The sequence below is a fragment of the Ambystoma mexicanum genome, chromosome 6q (assembly GCF_040938575.1).
Source record: "Ambystoma mexicanum isolate Mex_15411 chromosome 6q, UKY_AmexF1_1, whole genome shotgun sequence".
NCBI lineage: Eukaryota > Metazoa > Chordata > Amphibia > Caudata > Ambystomatidae > Ambystoma > Ambystoma mexicanum.
This window is the reverse complement of record NC_090937.1, coordinates 1636070165-1636090909: the sequence shown is the minus strand read 5'-3', so window position 1 is coordinate 1636090909 and position 20745 is coordinate 1636070165. Positions and strand designations below refer to the sequence as shown.

At 48.5% G+C, this 20745-nt stretch overlaps 2 protein-coding genes across 2 annotated transcripts in view; both read left to right on the top strand.

The window, feature by feature from the left end:
* The window catches only part of LOC138516928 (uncharacterized), a 382418-nt gene extending 362216 nt beyond the window's left edge, over positions 1-20202 (top strand). Inside the window, exon 13 of the mRNA XM_069632392.1 lies at positions 14551-20202. Coding sequence (XP_069488493.1) covers positions 14551-14702 — 152 coding nt within the window. The 3' untranslated portion in view covers positions 14703-20202. The remainder of the gene's footprint in view (positions 1-14550) is intronic.
* LOC138515399 (golgin subfamily A member 6-like protein 22) lies at positions 16826-17965 on the top strand. The gene has a single exon (XM_069630256.1). It carries the CDS (start codon positions 16826-16828, stop codon positions 17963-17965), a length of 1140 nt encoding a protein of 379 aa, XP_069486357.1.
* Positions 20203-20745: the final 543 nt, after the last annotated feature.

Here is a 20745-nt window from a genome sequence, read left to right as displayed (position 1 = left end):
GAGGATAGGAAGGTGAGCCCGTTCCGCAATGTTCCCCCCAGGGTTGGCGGCAGGCGGGACCTCACAGGGAGAGACTCCTCTTTTGGGGATAAGGACTACCCTTCCATCAAGGAACCCCCTAAATCCCCCTGTGAAGAATCATTGAAACCAGGCCTTCCGCTGTAACATCCTCCACAAGTCAATGTTATTCTAGCGTTACACCAACTCACCATCAATCAAACATACTGAGAAGATAAAGAGGATACCAGAAGTAAAGATTACCCAGTGGTTGGCAGCCAACCATACTGGGACTATGAAGATTGAGCGAGAGAGGAAGAACGCTCACGAGAAAGAGACAAAGGACTATGATATGAAATGATATGATTGGTTATTTTTAACGCGCTTAATACTCAGAGGTTTCTAAGGGTGGACACCGGGATTGAACCTCAGTTTCTCTGTGTCGTCTAGCTTCCAAGGCAAGCACTTTGTCCCTGAACTATCCTCCCGAGACTATGGTACTTCGCTGGAGAGGAACAAGTACATCCCTTTAAACATAGAAGAAAGACCAATGTATGTTGTTGTTGGAACCTGGGAGGTTCAGCGCTGGTGAGAGCAAGAGACCAGAGAGCCACGGGAAGTCCTCAGACTACAGGACGCAGCAACCACAAGGCGGAAGAAGCACGGAGAGGGCTAAGAGCCAAACTGTGTATGCCCAAGAACGAATATCAAGGCAGTGGCATGACCCTGAATAGGTGGACCATCTGGCCCTCAAATAACATTGCGACCACAACTGGAAAGGCTCAGTGGAACATGTTACCGGGAGAGAGAAGGCACGCTACATGTGCAGAAGAGACAAGAGGCAGCCACAGGAAGAACCAATGAAGCAATCAGTCAGAATAGAGGTAAAAGGAGAGGCAGGAGACCCCATAGGGGAAAGCGGCATGAAGAGCCTCAAGGGAAGAATACCCAGGGACTCATCACAATGGTCACAGTGGTTCCGAATACCTTAAAGAAAGGTGAAGAATACCCAGGGACTCATCATATTTGTCACAGTGGTCATGAATACCTTAAAGAAAGGGAAGAATACCCAGGGACTCAACATATTATTCACAGTGGTTCTGAATACCTTAAAGAAAGGGAAGAATACCTAGGGACTCATCATATTCGTCACAGTGGTTCTGAATACCTTAAAGAAAGGGAAGAATACCCAGGGACTCATCATATTCGTCACAGTGGTTCTGAATACCTTAAAGAAAGGGAAGAATACCCAGGGACTCATCATATTCGTCACAGTGGTTCTGAATACCTTAAAGAAAGGGAAGAATACCTAGGGACTCATCATATTCGTCACAGTGGTTCTGAATACCTTAAAGAAAGGGAAGAATACCCAGGGACTCATCATATTCGTCACAGTGGTTCTGAATACCTTAAAGAAAGGGAAGAATACCCAGGGACTCATCATATTCGTCACAGTGGTTCTGAATACCTTAAAGAAAGGGAAGAATACCCAGGGACTCATCATATTCGTCACAGTGGTTCTGAATACCTTAAAGAAAGGGAAGAATACCCAGGGACTCATCATATTCGTCACAGTGGTTCTGAATACATTAAAGAAAGGGAAGAATACCTAGGGACTCATCATATTCGTCACAGTGGTTCTGAATACCTTAAAGAAAGGGAAGAATACCCAGGGACTCATCATATTCGTCACAGTGGTTCTGAATACCTTAAAGAAAGGGAAGAATACCCAGGGACTCATCATATTCGTCACAGTGGTTCTGAATACCTTAAAGAAAGGGAAGAATACCCAGGGACTCATCATATTCGTCACAGTGGTTCTGAATACCTTAAAGAAAGGGAAGAATACCCAGGGACTCATCATATTCGTCACAGTGGTTCTGAATACATTAAAGAAAGGGAAGAATACCTAGGGACTCATCATATTCGTCACAGTGGTTCTGAATACCTTAAAGAAAGGGAAGAATACCCAGGGACTCATCATATTCGTCACAGTGGTTCTGAATACCTTAAAGAAAGGGAAGAATACCCAGGGACTCATCATATTCGTCACAGTGGTTCTGAATACCTTAAAGAAAGGGAAGAATACCCAGGGACTCATCATATTCGTCACAGTGGTTCTGAATACCTTAAAGAAAGGGAAGAATACCCAGGGACTCATCATATTCGTCACAGTGGTTCTGAATACCTTAAAGAAAGGGAAGAATACCCAGGGACTCATCATATTCGTCACAGTGGTTCTGAATACCTTAAAGAAAGGGAAGAATACCCAGGGACTCATCATATTCGTCACAGTGGTTCTGAATACATTAAAGAAAGGGAAGAATACCTAGGGACTCATCATATTCGTCACAGTGGTTCTGAATACCTTAAAGAAAGGGAAGAATACCTAGGGACTCATCATATTCGTCACTGTGGTTGTGAATACTTTAAATAGTGTGAAGGACAGTTAATTAAGTCCACAGAGTGATTGAAGTTTAAACCACAGATAGAAAACCATCTAGAGATACTGCAAGAATCAGAAAGAGATGTGGGTCAAAAGCCTATTGTGGGATTCCAAGGACTTCTATTGAAAATGGTGGAAAAATGTCCTAGAAGAATTAAAGGATTTGATTCACACGTTTACCAAGAACTATTTGAAAATAGACTATTAATGCTAGAGGAAGCCTGTCCAGGAGCAGGGAGTCATTCTCCTGGACCCCTTTCCCTTTCCTTTGGTATTTAATTAGTGATAGCGTCAGCATAGGCTAGCTTTTGACCGAGGACTGGTCATTACTTTGGACTGCCATACTAATGACAAGGCCCATAGTTTGTTTTATGTTAGGTAGGGCACACCTTTGTGATAGGGACAGATAGGTCTTTTTCTTAATATGTTAATAAAAAGAATTGTAAGAATGCCACCATTTGGTCCTCCGCCTTCTTCGGACCTACCACAAAAGGTACAATCAGTTTGGTCAGCATGCCACTTTGTGCAATACGAATGGCAATTTAAACTAGGGTAGGGATGTGAGCAGGAGGTTTTGGATGGTTTCCCAGGAGTTTCGTAGACTTTGCTAGTTTTGTGGGGCAGTGTGGGATACTTTGATGTCTGTTTGTGACAACATATGCTTTAAAATGACCCATACTTCCCCCAAAATGCATCTCCAAATTGTAATAAAACAGTTTTTTGCAAACAGTTTAATTCTTGAACAGTTATCAGTAAAGGTGGGCTACAATTTCTCATGCCTCTGCTTATTTAGCTTGGCAATTAAGTGGTGCTAAAGCGCCATCCATAAGACAAAACTATTAGATTGGTGTATGGCAGGAGACGCAGCATCTTCAAACCTTGGGCTGCTGTGTTATTTCTAAGCAGCCTCCTCTGACTGCGGGTCGTGCCAGTCCTTGCACCCGAAGGCCCTTCAGGAAAGGGCGGCTATGATCACTGTGATGCTGGAAAGGCATCTGAGGGACAGGGCCTCTGAATCCTTGTCCTTTTACTGTTTTTACCGTGTGTTCTGTTATGTTTTCTGCCCCGGAGTCCATGTGGGACTCCTGGCAGTGCAGCTCTCTCTTTTGGTTTGGTGAACAGACCCATGGGATACCCTTATGGCACCCATGGGTAGGGGTACAACCCTGTGCCCCTAGTGTATGTTTTTGGGCACCTGTGGGTGACCCCAGAGCAGGGTATGGGCTGGTGGCAGCTCCATGCTGAAATTGACAGGTGCTCTGGGTGTCCTCCATTTTGGGATACACAGGCCCTGCCATTGGGATCTGTTGATTCCTGATAGAATACAAGATGGCCTCTGTGGCCTCTTGCTTTCTATTGCCTGTTATCTTGTTTTCCCAAAGTCCTGGGAAGCCCTGTCTCTGTCCCTTCCCCCTGACTGGCTGTTGGGTGGAAGTTCCATGTATGGTATTGTTGTGAAGGCCCAGCTAGACTGGCTGGAGCCTTCCCAGTGACTGTATGTTGTGGGTACCTCCTGTGGGTGGGACCTGGGTGAATGAAGTGTGTGACCAATATACACTTCTTGTTGTGGTTTCTGGCCTGAGAGACAAAAGACTGAGACAGCCCTGCCCGAAACTGGCCTGAATGCAGTGTGTAGTGTTGAATGGCTGGGTACTTGTCCCAATCCACATTCCTTGTTGTGAGTGTCTGGAAGGGAGGAGTGTGGCCTGAATGCACTGTGTGCCTGATTGGCTGACTGACTGCATGAATGGCCTGCAGTATGATTGGCTGCTGAGTGTGTGCCAGCAGCATGGATGAGAGAGAGGATAGTATATCTGGGGACCTCTCACCACTGGAAAAGTGTTCAGAAGGGACCTTTGGTTGAGAAGCAAGCATTGTGCTCCTACAGCAGCCAGGGAGCTGAGTCTCCACTCTACGAGTAACTGGAACTGCTGATCCTCGACGTCCTGCTGGAAGAAGAAGACTTGCTGTGGCATTTGCTTCGACCAATCTGAAGGCTGACGAATTCGTCGAGGGCTGACTCGAGAGAGGACCTGGTAAGGCGCCTTCTTCCCGTGCTCCGAGGGACCATCGAGCACCGCTCCATCTTCGCCGAAGCGCCCTGGAAGACAGACCCTCGAAAGGTTGTCGACCCGAGACGGGACCGCTGAGGAGATCGAGGTGAAGCACCCGGACATCGACGCCGTCGAAGTCCATTGCCGTCGACCAGGGTTCGCAGGTTTGTGTAACCGCTGGAGGCCCGTCGAAGTTGTGTTGCCCAGCCGTGGGAACCACTTGACGCCGTGCCGCCGACGACTGGAGCCGTCCGCTCCTGTGCCTAAGAACATTCAAACGAAGGACTCTCTCGAGCGCGTCGTCGACCGCGTATCCTGCCGGAGAAAGTCGAGGACGACCAACGCGCCGAGGAGAAACCTGCCGGTGGGTTTCCCGCCACCCGACGACCTCAAAGACTCGGACGACTCGACGCCCTTGCTGGGCTTCCGTCTCTACAATCTTTGCGGTCCAGAACTATTGTCATCGAGGTGCCCCGCACACCTCCGCCTTGCAGGACGCCGACGCCCCGACGCCGACGAGCACCGCTCGGACGAAGCTGCCGCCTCTTCGACATTGTTCTACCTCGTCTGTCGACGGACGTTCGACGCCCCGTGCCTCCCGCTTGAAAGGGAAGGCATTCAAGAAGGGCCGTCGATTCCCCGTCGCCGAACAGCGAGTTCCTCGACATTTGTCGACGCCTCTTCGAGGAGCTCGACTCCACCAGGTACATTGGGGGGGTAAAACATTATAGGAGAGAATAAGACTTGCAGAGCAATATATGGACTGGGCTTGTGCTATATCTTTCTTTACAGGTTGCCCAGGTGGGGGGATCTCCACACAGAACTGTGCCTAGTGGTAGGGGTCAGTCTTCTGCCTATTGCTCAACCATCTTATTTTCTCTCCTCTCTCTATTGCTGGTTTCACTCTATTGGTCTGTGTGACATTGTACAGTATTGTTCATGCACTTCAATGAGATCTAGGGTGGTACCACTTTAGGATTGTAAATATTTGTCATTGTAGATTTTGCCAGAGTACAAAGTGAGTTATCAGGATAAATGTACATAATCTTAAATGTTGATTATATAAAGACTGTGTTCTAATCAATACAGAGTGTGGATGTTCCTTTGTGGGGGTTTGGGGATACACTGTACTTAAGAACCAGCCCGCATCACCTCCTGAGAAGCTAGGCCTTGATTGCTCGACCATTGCTACCGAATAGAGAATCTTGGCTGGGGTCTCCTGTGCCTCTCCTCCACCATATAGGGAGCGGAAGTACAGACACCCCCCACCGGTCGTTGAGCCGTTCTCTCACAATCACCTACATCCACAAGACTAGGGGTGAAGTTGCACGGTCCCGTTTGAGGTGCGCGTTGCGGAATGCTGATCCAAGGAGAGGTCGGATCCTCACACCGACATTCATCTTCATCTAAGAAGAGCCATTGCACCAAGGAATTCCCAGACGAGTGTGCTCTGGGACCTTTTCACCCCAATCATCCACCCTAGAGGAATGGGAGAACCTTTGCTAAAGATGTTTGACATCTTTGCCAAGGCACAGGTGGCTATGGCCTCGGCAGTGATGGCTCCAGTAACAACGAGAACCACTGTTTCTTTTGTGACCGGCAGGGCTCCCACAGGGGATCACTCCTGCATGCCTACGGGCTTTGCAATGGACCCTAAGAGGGACGAAGTCAACCAGGGCTGTCAGACTCTGTCTTCCGACATCAAAGTTTTGGCACCGGCTGCGACTTTGTCATTGGCGTCACGGATGCCAGAGATTTTCTGGAATATGGTCCTCGCTCCTAAATACTCTTCATGTCAAGCATTTATGAAATCTATGATGAAAAGGGAGATTAGGTGGCATGTGGACAGGAACCTCTAGTCTCCAGCGAAGAGAGAGACTTTCCGGAGAAAAGGGATAGGCGAAGACAGCTCCCCTGAGCTGGACATCCTTTCAGCCTCCACCCCTGGTAAGCCTCAGGCATCTTTCCAGAGACAGATTTCTAAAGTGGCTGATTCCCCGAGCTAGCTGTCCCATCCAGGCCTACAATTCAATTCAATTTTACAGATATCCTGGATAAAGGCCCCTAAAAGGTAAACCTGGCTACCTTCCAACGTAGCAGTAGTGGCCTGCTACTGTCAGTGTGGGAAAGGCCTGCCTTTGGACCTGCAGTTTACAGGGAACTTGCCCGAACGCCCGTGTTGAACCCTTGGATCCAGTCTTCTTGTCCACTCATGCCTCCCCGGAGAGTTTAGTGGGATAGGCTGCAACTGTGAACCTATAATGATTTGCCTTTCCTGGAAGGGAGAATAAGAGACTGGACTTCTGCAGGAAGAACATTTTTTGCATCGGGTAGCCTTGCCAAATCAATGCCTTTTTATTCCCTGGTGACATTTTCTATTTTGGGCTCAGGTCCTCAGTAGCCAATGCAGTGGAACACATCCCAGAGGGTCCCGCCTCTGGGTCAGAACGGCAGAGAAGCCCCATTGCCAGACACTGCAGTCAGGTCTTGAAACGGCTGATTGTGTCACCGGTCCTGGTCACTGTCATGAGCACAGTGATTGGGCATCATTCCTGGATGAGGACGTTGGGGCTCACAGATAATGTTCAAGCTAAACTATTGTACCTGCCATTAGATGGGCAGAACCTGTTTGGGGCTAAGGCAGATGACGTCCTTCAGAAATTCCAGTCCTCAAAGGATACAGTGAAGCCCTTGGCCTTTGGCCTGGCCATTCTGGCCGTTCAACAGCCCTCTGCTCCTTCTTCAAGGGGTCAGGGTTTTTGTCCCTCATCCTCCTATGCTCCATGTGGTCGAGGTCATTTGAAATGCAGACGCTTTCCAGAATGGGTAGAGGTGGACCCAGAGTTGATGCTGCTGGGGCCACTTTCCTCTCAACACCAGAAGGTGCAACACCTCTATGATCTTCTGCTACGAGTCCCCTGTGGGGGGAGGGGGATCAGCTCTGAATGGTCAAGGCCACGCCTTATGCTTGGGCCTTTCAGCTCATAAAATAGGGCTACTGTCTCCTTTTCATGCAGCGCCCGCTGGCCAATGCTCTCCCACCAACACTGTGCCTCTGAGTGCCATCCTTTTGGAGGACAGGAGTTTGCGTCCGATACTGGATCTGGGGATGCAAAATTTGTTCCTGCGCAAGGACAAGTTCAATATGGTTACTCGAGCCCAGATCCTGCAAGGCCTCGAACTGCACAACTGGTTGGTTTCACCAGACCTTCAGGATGCCTACTTCCAAGTGTTGATTTATCAAAAGCACAGCAAGTAACTGAGGTTTGTGGTAGTCCAGCATTACTGCTAGTTCAAAGTCCTGCCGTTCTGTGTTTCCTCAGCTTCCAGTGTTTGCCGTTCTAATACCCCTGATTTATCACGGTGGATCCTGACATTGACTCTGCAGCGCATTCCCATCCGAGGAGTGAGTGGTGAATATCTCTCGGATGGTCAATGTCCTGCAATCGCAGGAACATCTACCTGACTCCACCTTTCTGCGCCTACCAGGCCTCATGGCCTTCTGCATCTGACTGGTTACGGAGGCTCAGCTGTACATGTGATTGCTTAATTGGTGCCACCGTTGCAAATACTTGCAATTTCAGGGCCACATGTCAGAGCTCCTACAGGTTTAGACTCAGGTAGCTGCAGACCTTGCATGGTGGGCTGTAAAAGACAACTTGCTAAGAGGTGAATTGTTTCATTAACCCTGGCCCCTGTTGAGGGTGGTCACTGATGTATCTCGGACAGGTTGGGGCGCACACCTGTCAAAACGGACAGTGAGCCGACTGTGGCCCACCCCTGAGTCTCAAGAATGTATCAATTTTCTGGAGTTGAGAGCGATCAGGCTAATCCTGGTCGCCTTCCTCCTCCCTGTGAAGAGCCAGACTGTGCTGATCTTGACAGTCAAAACAGTGGCTTTGCACAACCTCAACAAATGTGGTAGAGTAGGGTCTTTGCAGCTGTGCAGAGAGGCCAAGTGGCTGTGGTTCTGGGCTCTTGGTGTCTCTCTAATGGCTGCTCATCTGGCCGAAAGTGAGAATGTCACTGTGTTTTCCAATGTGAACAGAAATTTCGAGTTCTACCAAGGGGAATTTCCTCATCACAGAGCTCTAGGGGATGCCCTGACATGGAGATCTAACCTACTTTATGCATTCCCGACTATATCTGTCATTCTACTGGTTCTCATGAGATTGCCTCTGTTCAGGACCATGTTGATTCTGATTGCTTTTGTACAGGTCGCGGAAGGAGCTGGCATCCAGAGTTGCTGGACATGTCCATCTGCCCTCCCTAGTGCTTCTCAAGGAAAGTTGGGTCCTCCAGGGGAACCTCAGGAGCGTGAACCCTCATGCTTGGCTACTGAGAGGCTGAGATACAAGGAGTTGAAATTGTCAGATGATATCCTTGATGTACTCATAGAAGCTCGGAGACCCACAACAAAGTCCAATAATGTCTGCAAGTGGTGTACATTTTCGGCTTTTGTATTGTATTGTTTATTTATATAGCGCCTATACACATGATAGTGTTTCAAAGGCTTTGTTCTGGGAGAGGGATTTGGACCCTTTATCCTGTCCGTTATCCACTGTGAGTTTCTTGCTGTCCTTGGCCCAGTCGGGTTTGCAGATCGGCATTCTAAAATTATACCGCACCACTATTTTGGCTTTTAAAAGGTCATCGGAACAGGGCTCATTCTCCAGAATGGGGTCTTGCATTGGTCGCATGTTCATGAATATTTCCTGTCGTCGGGCTGAGAATGTTCGGTAAAAAGAAAACAGTTTACCTCTAAACTTTATTGTGATAAGAAGAGGTTGAGGTCCTTTGAGGATGCTTCCTCTGTGAAGATCCAAAAGATCCAAAAGAAGGCAAAATCGAATGCTCCTTTGGTATCCTCGTCAACGATCTGCAGGGCCAGGTTCTGGAAGGGGTCGGGCACCGTCGATGGCTTGCTTGCCGGCTGGTGGACTGCTGTTGTCCATGTGGAAGTCGCTGCCACCATCCATGCATAAGTCGTAAAAGAGCAGATCTGCAAAGGACACATCTGTGGCCGCTCCGTAGACGCAGTTAGTTGCGTGAGCCCTTCCCGCGATAGCCTCATCCACCATGATCACTGCCCGTCGACTCCCTCCTCCTCAACGACAAACAGGACCGGTACCCTGTCGACCACCACTTCGGCGAAGACCGACCCGTCGATGAACACGTCGGCGAAGTCAGGGAGAAATAGTCTTCCTTCAGCAATGAAGAGTTTGTCAATGACTGTCATCTTCATGACAATCGCCTTGCCCAGTGTCTCTCTCCCTCCCAGCCTGCAGCTCCTGTGTCTGGCCCAGCCAAGAGACCTCCACGTCCACCTCGGCACCAGCCAATACTGCCCATTGGGCACCCATTACCCCTGAGCCAGTGCTAGGGTCCCAACCCCCTGTGGCCAAGGAGTCAGTTCACAGGGATACTGGTACAGACACCTACACCAGGACGCGGTCACCAACCCCCACATCATCGTCCATGTTGCCTCTTGGCCAAGAAGGCAAGAAGTTCAATGCGGCTGACAAGTGCATCATTGACAAAGCAGCCTCCACCATCAAGGCCGCTAACGCTTTGGGCATTCTGTCAAGGTACGACCGGGAGCTGTGGTACAAGCAAGGGCCTATCCTGGACTTTCTCCCTGATGACAAGAAGGCCAAAGCCATGGCCCTATTACAGGAAGAAGTAGCTTTAGAACATGCCATCACTTTCGTGCTCGACATACCGGATTCATGATTCTACCAGATGGGGAATCGTATGGCATTCTGGCGTCGGGGTTGGCTGAAGGCCACACATTTCTACACAGAAGTGAAGACCAAGGTTGTGAACATGCCGTTTGACGGGGACAACCTATTTGGAAAGGCAGTGGATGACACTTTCCCGGCCATGAAGACCAACAGGGAGACTGCTCGCTCTCTGGGGACCCTGCAGTAGCGAAGGTCGTACTTTCGTTCCCTGAAGGGAAAAGTCTTCATATCCTCCACAATCCCCTAACGCCAGCCCACCCGCTCCCCCACCAAGGAGGCCTACAGAGATGGCACCCAACATCATCGTCGTCCACCATCCAGGACACAGACACCCAAGCAGGCCTCAACCAATGTGGAGGATGCAGCCTGAGTGGACGTGAGGGAAGGTGTATGGGTCAGTGAGTGGTGGGTGAATGAGTAGGAATGTGATAGCATGTGTTTGAATGTTCTGAGTGGGTGGGTGTGTTCCTATGTGGACATGAGAGGTTTATTGGTGAATAAATGGTGGGTGAATGCGTAGGAATGTGAGCGGGTGTGTGTGTTCTGGGTGGGTGTGTGCCAGTGGGAGTGTATGCGAGAGAATGTATATGGACGAGTTACTGGTGGGTGAATGGGTATGAATGTGATTGTGTGTGTGAATGTTCTGGGTGGGTAGTTGCATGCCTGTTTGGTGAATGCAGTGTGAATGAATGTGAGAGGAGATTTATGGGTGGGTGACTGCTGGGTGAAAGGGGATGTACATGTAAGGCCCTAGATACAGGGGATCACTGGAGCATTTCTGACACATCCTTTATTAACTTTGCATGTTTTACTGGTATTTTCAGGCAAAGCCAATTTCATGTGTGTCATTACCTGGCTAAACTGGCATTTTGGTGCAGCCAGTCTAGCTATTGCTTACTGTGGCATGACATGTATTACTCAGCATCTTTGATAAAGCAAGCATGATAAGTAGTTTTAACTTGCTAGACTGACATTTGGGTGTAGCAGCCAGTATATTTGTTACTGTAGCATGACGTTTTATTAATTGAGCATCTATGGTGAAGCAAGGATGATAAGTGTTCTTATTGGTCGAGACTGTTTTACATTGGAACCAGTTTGGACATGATTTCTTATTGTGACATGTCACTTTTAATGACCAAACTAATGAGAGTATTTTCTTACATAGGAATACTGGCATATATTGGCACAGCCATCTTTGTGCCAGTAATGATACTATGAAAAACATCTCACAGCATGAAAATGTGTTTTTATACTGGCATATATTGCAGGGACCGGCATGACAATGCATTGGGAAATGCAGCTGTGCACTTTTGATGACTTTTATCTATTGTAGTTACCCTACACCCTACACAACCATTTGCAAACTGCCTGGACTTTTACCCCAATTTTCACAGACAGTGTGCTGTGTAATGCACCATTTTAACCCATTATTGAAAACATTTTCTTAGGGGAGGGGGAATGATCCCCCCAGCTGCCCCAAACCCATTTTCTTTAGTTTTGGCACCCTGCTACGCTCTGTCACAATCGAAACCTTGAGGTAAATATTCACACTCTCCAATAAAACAACTCAACATCTATCACTGGTTATTGGTATAGTTGGAGACCAGGCAGCACCCCCTTCTTTCTATGCTAGGTCAAACATTGATTTAAAAAAACATATTTACTTCTTTCACTTGGAGGAGTGCCTGTCCCTGCTGCAGCATAATCATCATGGACATTGTGCACACGTGATGGTCCGCGCCGGCCCGGGATGCGCCGTGCCATGTGCTTTGTTAAGGAGGTTGGGGGCCCTCAATATGGCTCTCAGGGGGGCCCTCAAATTGTGTGCTACACCGCGGTCCGGCTCCCTCACTTCTACAGTTCAGGAAGAAGCAGAAGACCCCTCCTTTTCAAGGAATGTCTCCTCCCTAATACCTAGGTCCACACACCCTCCTCTCCCCACCCTACCTGGGACTGGGTGACCTGATCCACACCGTTTCCTCCCCGGGTTGCTTCTAGGTCCCTTGCCGACAAATTGCCCCTCCTTTCCCTACCCGGTTCTCTTCTCACTGCCTTGTTTCTCTGCTTCCCTCACCATGTTCTTCCCCCTATGATTGTAAAGTACTCCGTGGCTTCCGGAAGCTAGGACTGCACTCAATAAATACCATAATAATAATGATATCATACTGTCTTAACACTCTGAAGACCGGGAATAGAAAGGCCGGACCTGATCAAAATGTAAACTATAACAGATGGGGAGGGGTTGGGCGAGGATTGGTTAACTGCCCAGATTTCCATAAAAAGTGGGAATGTTAATTCTTAGATCTTGAAGGGGGGCGGGGTGTTCTGGCTTGCACATTTCAATCAAGCAACCCTTAATTGGCGGCTTGTCTTTTCTTCTGTGCCTTTCCAACAGGGTGTTTTAGGAGCAGACCCTGATATAGATAAGGAAACGGCGTAAGGGTTCTGTAGAGTATTGGGGAGAAAGGGTGGCTAACTGGGAATAGGTTTAAAGTCTAATCAATAATAAACAAATACAGCCTCAATGACAGAGACAATGAAGACGTGAAACCAGGATCCAGGCCAGGGATCCAGGCCAGGGATCCAGGCCAGGGACTCAGACCAGGGACTCAGATATGGCTTGGTTTCAAGCGAGAAATATTTACACGCTGTTCGCTGATTCGGATGTAACGTAATTTTTTAAGGGAGTCAAAAAAGCCATTTGTACTCCCAATGGGTGACTTTCTAGGCAAGTAACATTATATTTAATCTGTAAAATCGGTATCTTTTTGTAATGCATTGTTCTTGATAGGTAGACAGGCAGGGCTGTGAGGGAGGCTGGGGGAGGAGGGGACCAGATGTGAAAGGGACCTTGAAGGCCGGACGGATCCAGATCAGGAAAGAGGTGCAGGGGTGCTCCCGAACCCCATCTGGGGAGATTACAGAAGCCCAGTGCCTCAATTCAGGACAGCAATGCCAACTGTTAAACAATTGCACTAACAATTTCCCCCCCTCTGCATACACCTCTCAAACTCCCAACCAAACACAACCACAAACCTACAGCACAACAAACCGCACAAACTTCACTACATTGCAACAACAAAACAAAACACACAGACTCGCACAACAGGACACGACGAGTCTCGGCCGCAAACACCCCAGGCCCAGCCAACGGACCCACCAGGCTGAGGCCGCCAACAGCACATCACTGCTCTCTTGCACTTTTCCAGCTTCCTCCCACTAACCCCGCCTCCCGTCGCTTTTTCAGAGCCGCCAGAGCGCCAGGGGACCACTCTGGTGGTGGTAGTGCGTGGTACAAATGTCCTTTAACATTAACATTGATGCCCAGTAATTCAAACAAGAAAAGATTCATTTGTGCTCCAAAGTTTATTTTAGTATCTGTACATTTGATCAACTTGCCTTCCTCTGCTGGTGCCTGACAGATCAGAATGTTTTGGTGCTACTATGTACTTGTGTGTCTGTTGAGGCCTACTGTTTATTTGTACCTCCTATTTTATGTTGGGAATATTTGATGGTCTTTGCACAGGAAAGCCCTCTAGTCTGCTGCTTATCTGCAGTCCTACCATATTTCATATGTGAAATCGAATGCAGATGAAACAATGGGCTTCATTACGAGTATGGAGGTAGCCATGCCGCTTTTAGCAGCATGGCTACCCCCATACCGGGTACCGGGTCCCGGTCCCGCAAACGGGGACTTATCGGGACATTCTGACCTTGGAGGGCCCGGTAAATTATAGGACTCAATGGGAATGGGGAGGATGCCAACAATGGGCCTGTTAATGACGGACCCGTTGTTAGCATCCTGGTCTGCTTGTGCGTCCCGCTGAGGACGCCTGGTCTGACCAGGCATTCCACAGCGGGACCCGCTGCATACCTCGTAATAGGGTGGCCCGGAATGAACGGTGCCGGTCCCTTACCGGCACCGTTCATTCCGTGGCCGCCTAGGTTCTAATGAGGACCAATGTTTTTTCTCATAGCTGATGGCGTCTGTCCTGAGAAGCCATCTGCGAAAAGGGACGTTTTTGCTTCTAAAGTTCACATGGGAGGGGTGTTGGGGGCATTCCTTGTAGAGGTGACCTTGGTGGTAGAAGCTCCATATACACCCCAAGGGACTGAAGGGGAAATAAATGGCCATTGGGCCCATTATGGTGCCCGCTCCTTCTCCCTACTATAGGGGCTGCCGTGAGCTCTCACCAACGTGTCTTAAATATGTATTCAACTCAGAGCCCAAACAATCAAGCTGTTTATGTTATAATTTGTCCATTAATAATACAAACATGACTATATCGGTTCATATTCCATTTTACAGACATGGCCATCATTTACAGAAGACGTCGATGTGGTGAGGAGACTAAAGTGCCGGACGACACTTCTTCTAGCACCAAAGACCACTCCATCGAAGGGCACAGCGAGTCTTTCCTTCAAGGAAATGAATTTCCCCCCCGAGATAATATTAGTTGACAATTGCTGGAAGAAAATGTTGTCGATGCAGATATAGTGATATTCCCAACCACTGTAAAGCTGTCTGAAACTGACGTATGCACATGGGAGCTGGAGCCCAATTTCCTAGTCCCTGCTAGTTGCAAATCCAAATCTGTCTTTATCCCTAAAGCACAACGTGAGTTGGTTCTCTCAAAGCTTAATGATTGGACAATTTCTATCAAGCCGCCAGATAAGGGAAGGGATTCACTAGAACAGGGCATGAGAGATTTCAGCACAGAAATGGGTCGACAACTAAGTGATCTCATCTGTATTAGGAAATCAGTGCAACACCCTACACACTGTGGTTCATCAGAACTTTCTACATCTGCAGAATTTTGGGGGCAGCGAGGAGCTATTGATCAAGATGAATGTTATTTTCCATGCAGGATCTTCCCTGCCATAACTCCTCTCTTCTGTCTACTGCTCTCTACTCCCTGCCTGCCCTCTCTACTCCTGGGAGTAGAGAGGAGTGTACTGCAGCGCGCTTCGGGACTTGTTGCAGTTCCCACATTCATTCCATTTTCTGCAATGGAGAGGCGAGTAATCAAGGGGGGAGACAGAGAGCCCTTGCTTGTGACACCTGCCACGAGAGTCTCTCTGATCAGCAGCCCCTTCGAATCGCTTAAATTAATCCCAGTAAAGCAGATCCGCGTTAGCTTCGCAGAGCGACGTACACGTGCACGTCCTACGCTAGTTGATTTTAAATATTGCGTCGTTACGAAATCGACATCTAATAAACCGAGTCATAATAAATCCAGTTCTAGGTATAATGACGTTTGTACTCGTGGAAAGAGAACTCTTTTAATCAAACGCAGGAAAAAGGAAAATCGCTGCCCCGCTCAGATCGAGGAAATTGAAGCTGATTATAAATTACGTATTCTCCTCAAGGGAAATGCTTTTTATGATCATAAATTACAGCCGGCAAGAGATTCTTGTGAGTTCTGCAAATGTGTTGCCTGGTCCATTCTAGATAAAGCTCCTACTCCAGGCATTCATGTAAATCCTGCTCCATGCCGCAGTCATTTCTGCCGCCTGTATTTTCAGCCCAAAGTAGACGCTCAAGTCCTTGATACCCGTGCGGAGGGGGCTGATCCCCCGATATTGATGGCTCAATTTACCCTAGAGGTTATAGGTTGGCGACATTCCAAGGATTTCATCAGGGCACTCGGCGTGGGCAGGACTCCAGGCGATAGCTACAGGAGACGCATTATGCTCCCGAGACCTGTTTTATTAAATCTTTTAAACAACGATTTATTTACTAGAGCAGCCCCACAATCCTGGCCTCCATCGCATCGCGTCCCAATTAACAAAACAGATCAGTTCGGCCGTTCATCGAATTCCGTCCCTAGTACCTTCATGGAATCATTGGGTGCACGTTTTGGGAAGCTTATATTACGGTGCCCTGACAAAGTGAATTTAAGGAGGCATCGGCTTTCTCCTGCCTCTGCAGGCATCCAGAAGGGCCAAGCAGGTAGCAATCAATGGTTAATGTTGAAAGGCGCAACCCTCAAGAAGGCGTCAATTTATCTCTCTTTGGTTAACCTGAAGGCCGTGATTGATGCCGGGAACAGATGTAACCACTCGGAGACTCTTGGGAACATGGGTATTGATGTTCTAATACTTGCACTGATCCAAGCTCTTCACTTGAGACATACATCGCTCTACTGCAGAAACTACACATCCCTTTCTTATACATACCAAGGATTTCCCAGGGGTGTGCAGTGACCCGTCAATTCGGAAGCCTGCTCCATAACAGTGTTGTGGCTTCCCTGCTTGAAGTAGTAGTCAAATGTACAATGTGGACTACTTAATTAAGATGCATCAGTATATTCCAGCATCCAGCACCGGATCCAAACCAACAAAGAGTGTGATTTGTGAAAGGGAAAGAAAGACTAAAATAAAGAGGATGAGGAATGCCCAGTAAGACAGAAGGAGGTGATGAAGAGACTGAATATCAAAAGAAGAAAGCAGGTGAATAAACAGGAAGATAAAGAGGATATTGAAGGAGAACCCTGGAGAGATAAAAGAGGAGGGAAAGATAGAAAAGGGGAGGAGAGCAGGACAGATGACTTAACGAGGAGGGAGGCGACCAGGAAGAGGAAATGAGGGAAGTGGAGAGGGGAGACCAGGAAGAGGAAATGAGGGAAGTGGAGGGAGGAGACCAGGAAGAGGAATTGAGGGAAGTGGAGACAGGAGACCAGGAAGAGGAAATGAGGGAAGTGGAGGGAGGAGACCAGGAAGAGGAAATGAGGGAAGTGGAGGGAGGAGACCAGGAAGAGGAAATGAGGGAAGTGGAGGGAGGAGACCAGGAAGAGGAAATGAGGGAAGTGAAGAGGGGTGACCAGGAAGAGGAAATGAGAGAAGTGGAGGGAGGAGACCAGGAAGAGGAAATGAGGGAAGTGGAGGGAGGAGACCAGGAAGAGGAAATGAGGGAAGTGAAGAGGGGTGACCAGGAAGAGGAAATGAAACAAGTGGAGAGGGGAGACCAGGAAGAGGAAATGAGGGAAGTGGAGACAGGAGACCAGGAAGAGGAAATGAGGGAGGTGGAGGGAGGAGATCAGGAAGAAGAAATGAGGGAAGTAAAGAGGGGTGACCAGGAAGAGGAAATGAGGGAAGTGGAGGGAGCAGACCAGGAAGAGGAAATGAGGGAAGTGAAGAGGGGTGACCAGGAAGAGGAAATGAAACAAGTGGAGAGGGGAGACCAGGAAGAGGAAATGAGGGAAGTGGAGGGAGGAGACCAGGAAGAGGAAATGAGGGAGGTGGAGGGAGGAGATCAGGAAGAAGAAATGAGGGAAGTAAAGAGGGGTGACCAGGAAGAGGAAATGAGGGAAGTGGAGGGAGGAGACCAGGAAGAGGAAATGAGGGAAGTGGAGGGAGCAGACCAGGAAGAGGAAATGAGGGAAGTGAAGAGGGGTGACCAGGAAGAGGAAATGAGAGAAGTGGAGGGAGGAGACCAGGAAGAGGAAATGAGGGAAGTGGAGGGAGGAGACCAGGAAGAGGAAATGAGGGAAGTGGAGGGAGGAGACCAGGAAGAGGAAATGAGGGAAGTGGAGGGAGCACACCAGGAAGAGGAAATGAGGGAAGTGAAGAGGGGTGACCAGGAAGAGGAAATGAGAGAAGTGGAGGGAGGAGACCAGGAAGAGGAAATGAGGGAAGTGGAGGGAGGAGACCAGGAAGAGGAAATGAGGGAAGTGGAGGGAGGTGACCAGGAAGAGGAAATGAGGAAAGCGGAGAGGGGATAACAGGTAGAGGAAATGAGGGTAGTGGAGAGGGGGAGACCAGGAAGAGGAAATGAGGGAAGTGGAGGGAGGAGACCAGGAAGAGGAAATGAGGAAAGCGGAGAGGGGATAACAGGAAGAGGAAATGAGGGTAGTGGAGAGGGGGAGACCAGGAAGAGGAAATGAGGGAAGTGGAGGGAGGAGACCAGGAAGAGGAAATGAGGAAAGCGGAGAGGGGATAACAGGAAGAGGAAATGAGGGTAGTGGAGAGGGGGAGACCAGGAAGAGGAAATGAGGGAAGTGGAGGGAGGAGACCAGGAAGAGGAAATGAGGAAAGCGGAGAGGGGATAACAGGAAGAGGAAATGAGGGTCGTGGAGAGGGGGAGACCAGGAAGGGGAAATGAGGGAAGTGGAGGGAGGAGACAGGGAAGAGGAAATGAGGGAAGTGAAGAGGGGTGACCAGGAAGAGAAAACGAGGGAAGTGGAGGGAGGAGACCAGGAAGAGGAAATGAGGGAAGTGGAGGGAGGAGACAGGGAAGAGGAAATGAGGGAAGTGGAGGGAGGAGACCAGGAAGAGGAAATGAGGGAAGTGGAGGGAGGAGATCAGGAAGAGGAAATGAGGGAAGTGGAGGTAGGAGACCAGGAAGAGGAAATGAGGGAAGTGAAGAGGGGTGACCGGGAAGAGGAAATGAGAGAAGTGGAGGGAGGAGACCAGGAAGAGGAAATGAGGGAAGTGGAGGGAGGAGACCAGGAAGAGGAAATTAGGGAAGTGGAGGGAGGAGACCAGGAAGAGGAAATGAGGGAAGTGGAGACGGGAGACCAGGAAGAGGAAATGAGGGAAGTGGAGGGAGGAGACCAGGAAGAGGAAATGAGGGAAGTGATTACAAGGCGAAGGACGCGCTGTACACTGCTGTTTAGAAATTGGATCCGAAGTGTGCTTCAGATCTAATGGTGGTGGGGGCTGTCAATGGGCCAGTGATCCGTTGTATAAAGAGACTGAGGGGGGGGGAATTCGTTCTCTGTGGTTACATCAACTCTACTTTCTTAGTCGACATTTACTTCCACATTTGTTGAGTGCATGACCAATACATCAATATAGGGGCAGGGAGTGGGGTTGTGTGGGGGACAGTTGAAGAGAGTATGGAAAGGGGACCCAATTAACAGAACAAGTCTCATGACCAACAGGAATGTGACTAAAATCAATACGATTAAGGCAGTTTATGAAACCACACTCAACCTAGTCGACACTGACCCTACTGGCGATCACCAAAGCAGGACAGCATCACCAAGGAAACCACAAGGTGTGCATTTGACTTCTTAAGACCCTGTTCTGTGCTGCACATGCACCGCCAGGGGGGGCACAAGGTAAGGCCTCCAGCCCCCTAAGCCATGGCCCGCACAGAGTGGGGCGACAGGGAGTTGCAAAGAAACTACTGTACATGCTTGTAGATTCTCGCATCACCACTAAAGTTACAATAGAGAAAGGGGGGTGGGAGGGGGAAGAGGATGATGCCAGAAATGCACTTTCAGATCAGATCCGCCAACAGGGCACCGATGACGCTGCACCCCATAAACATACTATGAAGCGGCTCATTTACAAGAATCCCTCACAGTTAAGCGCCCCGGTTGTCATTATATCAAATCCCTAAAAACAAAAGTAGTACCGAAAGCGGTCACTTGTGTATGGTAACAAACCGCCTATGCCCAAACCCAAATGCACCTATTAATTTCCTTATTTTACCTTCTATTTAAATCCAGTTGTTATTTAAGCATCAAAAACTGATGGGTGGGGGCTTTAGCGGGCCAGGTAATGCCCGGGGCAGTTTAACAATAGACCTTGCATTACCTGCCCCGTTCAGCCCCCGCCTTGAGGTGTTTATTGCTGCACAGTTGCTGTTTCTCAATTTAAAAAAAATAAACTACAAAGATGGCCTCCAGAGATTAGGGAGAAGGGAACGACACGTTGTCCAGTCTATTCATTTATTTCAGGCACACTTCGCAGGGTGAGTTACTGATTTAGTTTGCTCTTAAATACTTTAAATTCACAATGCAGACAAAAAAATCCAAAAAGCATTTAGAGTTGAATAAGCATCCATTCCAGACTTTGTATTTTTCTTTGTCGCAAGTTGCAGTTATTGTATGTTTTTTCTGCTGTTGTTTCTGTTATGATCATCACAAGACATTCCATCTCTGTGTCCTCGGTCACTTGACAAAATCCTGTATCTAAAAGCTTGATTAAAGTCTAGGAATGTTTGACCATAGCACATAGGCCCTTGATTTCATTGTGTGCAAATTAAAGCTTTGTTGTAATGTGTCTATCTTTCCTATCCCCATGGCATGCTGTTCAGGATGTTTATTTGCATGTGTGAGGTAACGAGTGTCCAGAGTACAGGAGGCCGTGTGAGGCCAACCTCTGAAGCCTGAAAGGTAGAGCCACCAGGTCTCACATGTGGTCGACTTTGCACCGGAGCGGCAGATGAACTGGCCTGCTGTTAAATCTGTTACCAGTTTAATGGTATCCACTACAAAGTGTAATTTGCCTTCTGACTTTGAGAACATTCAGACATCTAATTGCTCATTTTACTATAGCTGGTAAGATAGCTCAGTGGGTTGTACGCTCACAGCGATGTGTGTGTGTGTGTGTGTGTGTGTGTGATCGGCAGGTTCAATTTCCAGCAAGGCCAACTCAGCATTTCATCCTTTTGAGGTTGATTAATGAGTACCAAGACAGATTGTGTGTATATGTGTTCTATATAAAGCGTGTACGCGCTATATAATAACACATCATCCTTTGGCCTTGGATG

Bases quoted from the DNA above. Each gene is read 5' to 3' on its own strand.
- LOC138515399 (XM_069630256.1), top strand. From the start codon at position 16,826: ATGAGGGAAGTGGAGAGGGGAGACCAGGAAGAGGAAATGAGGGAAGTG.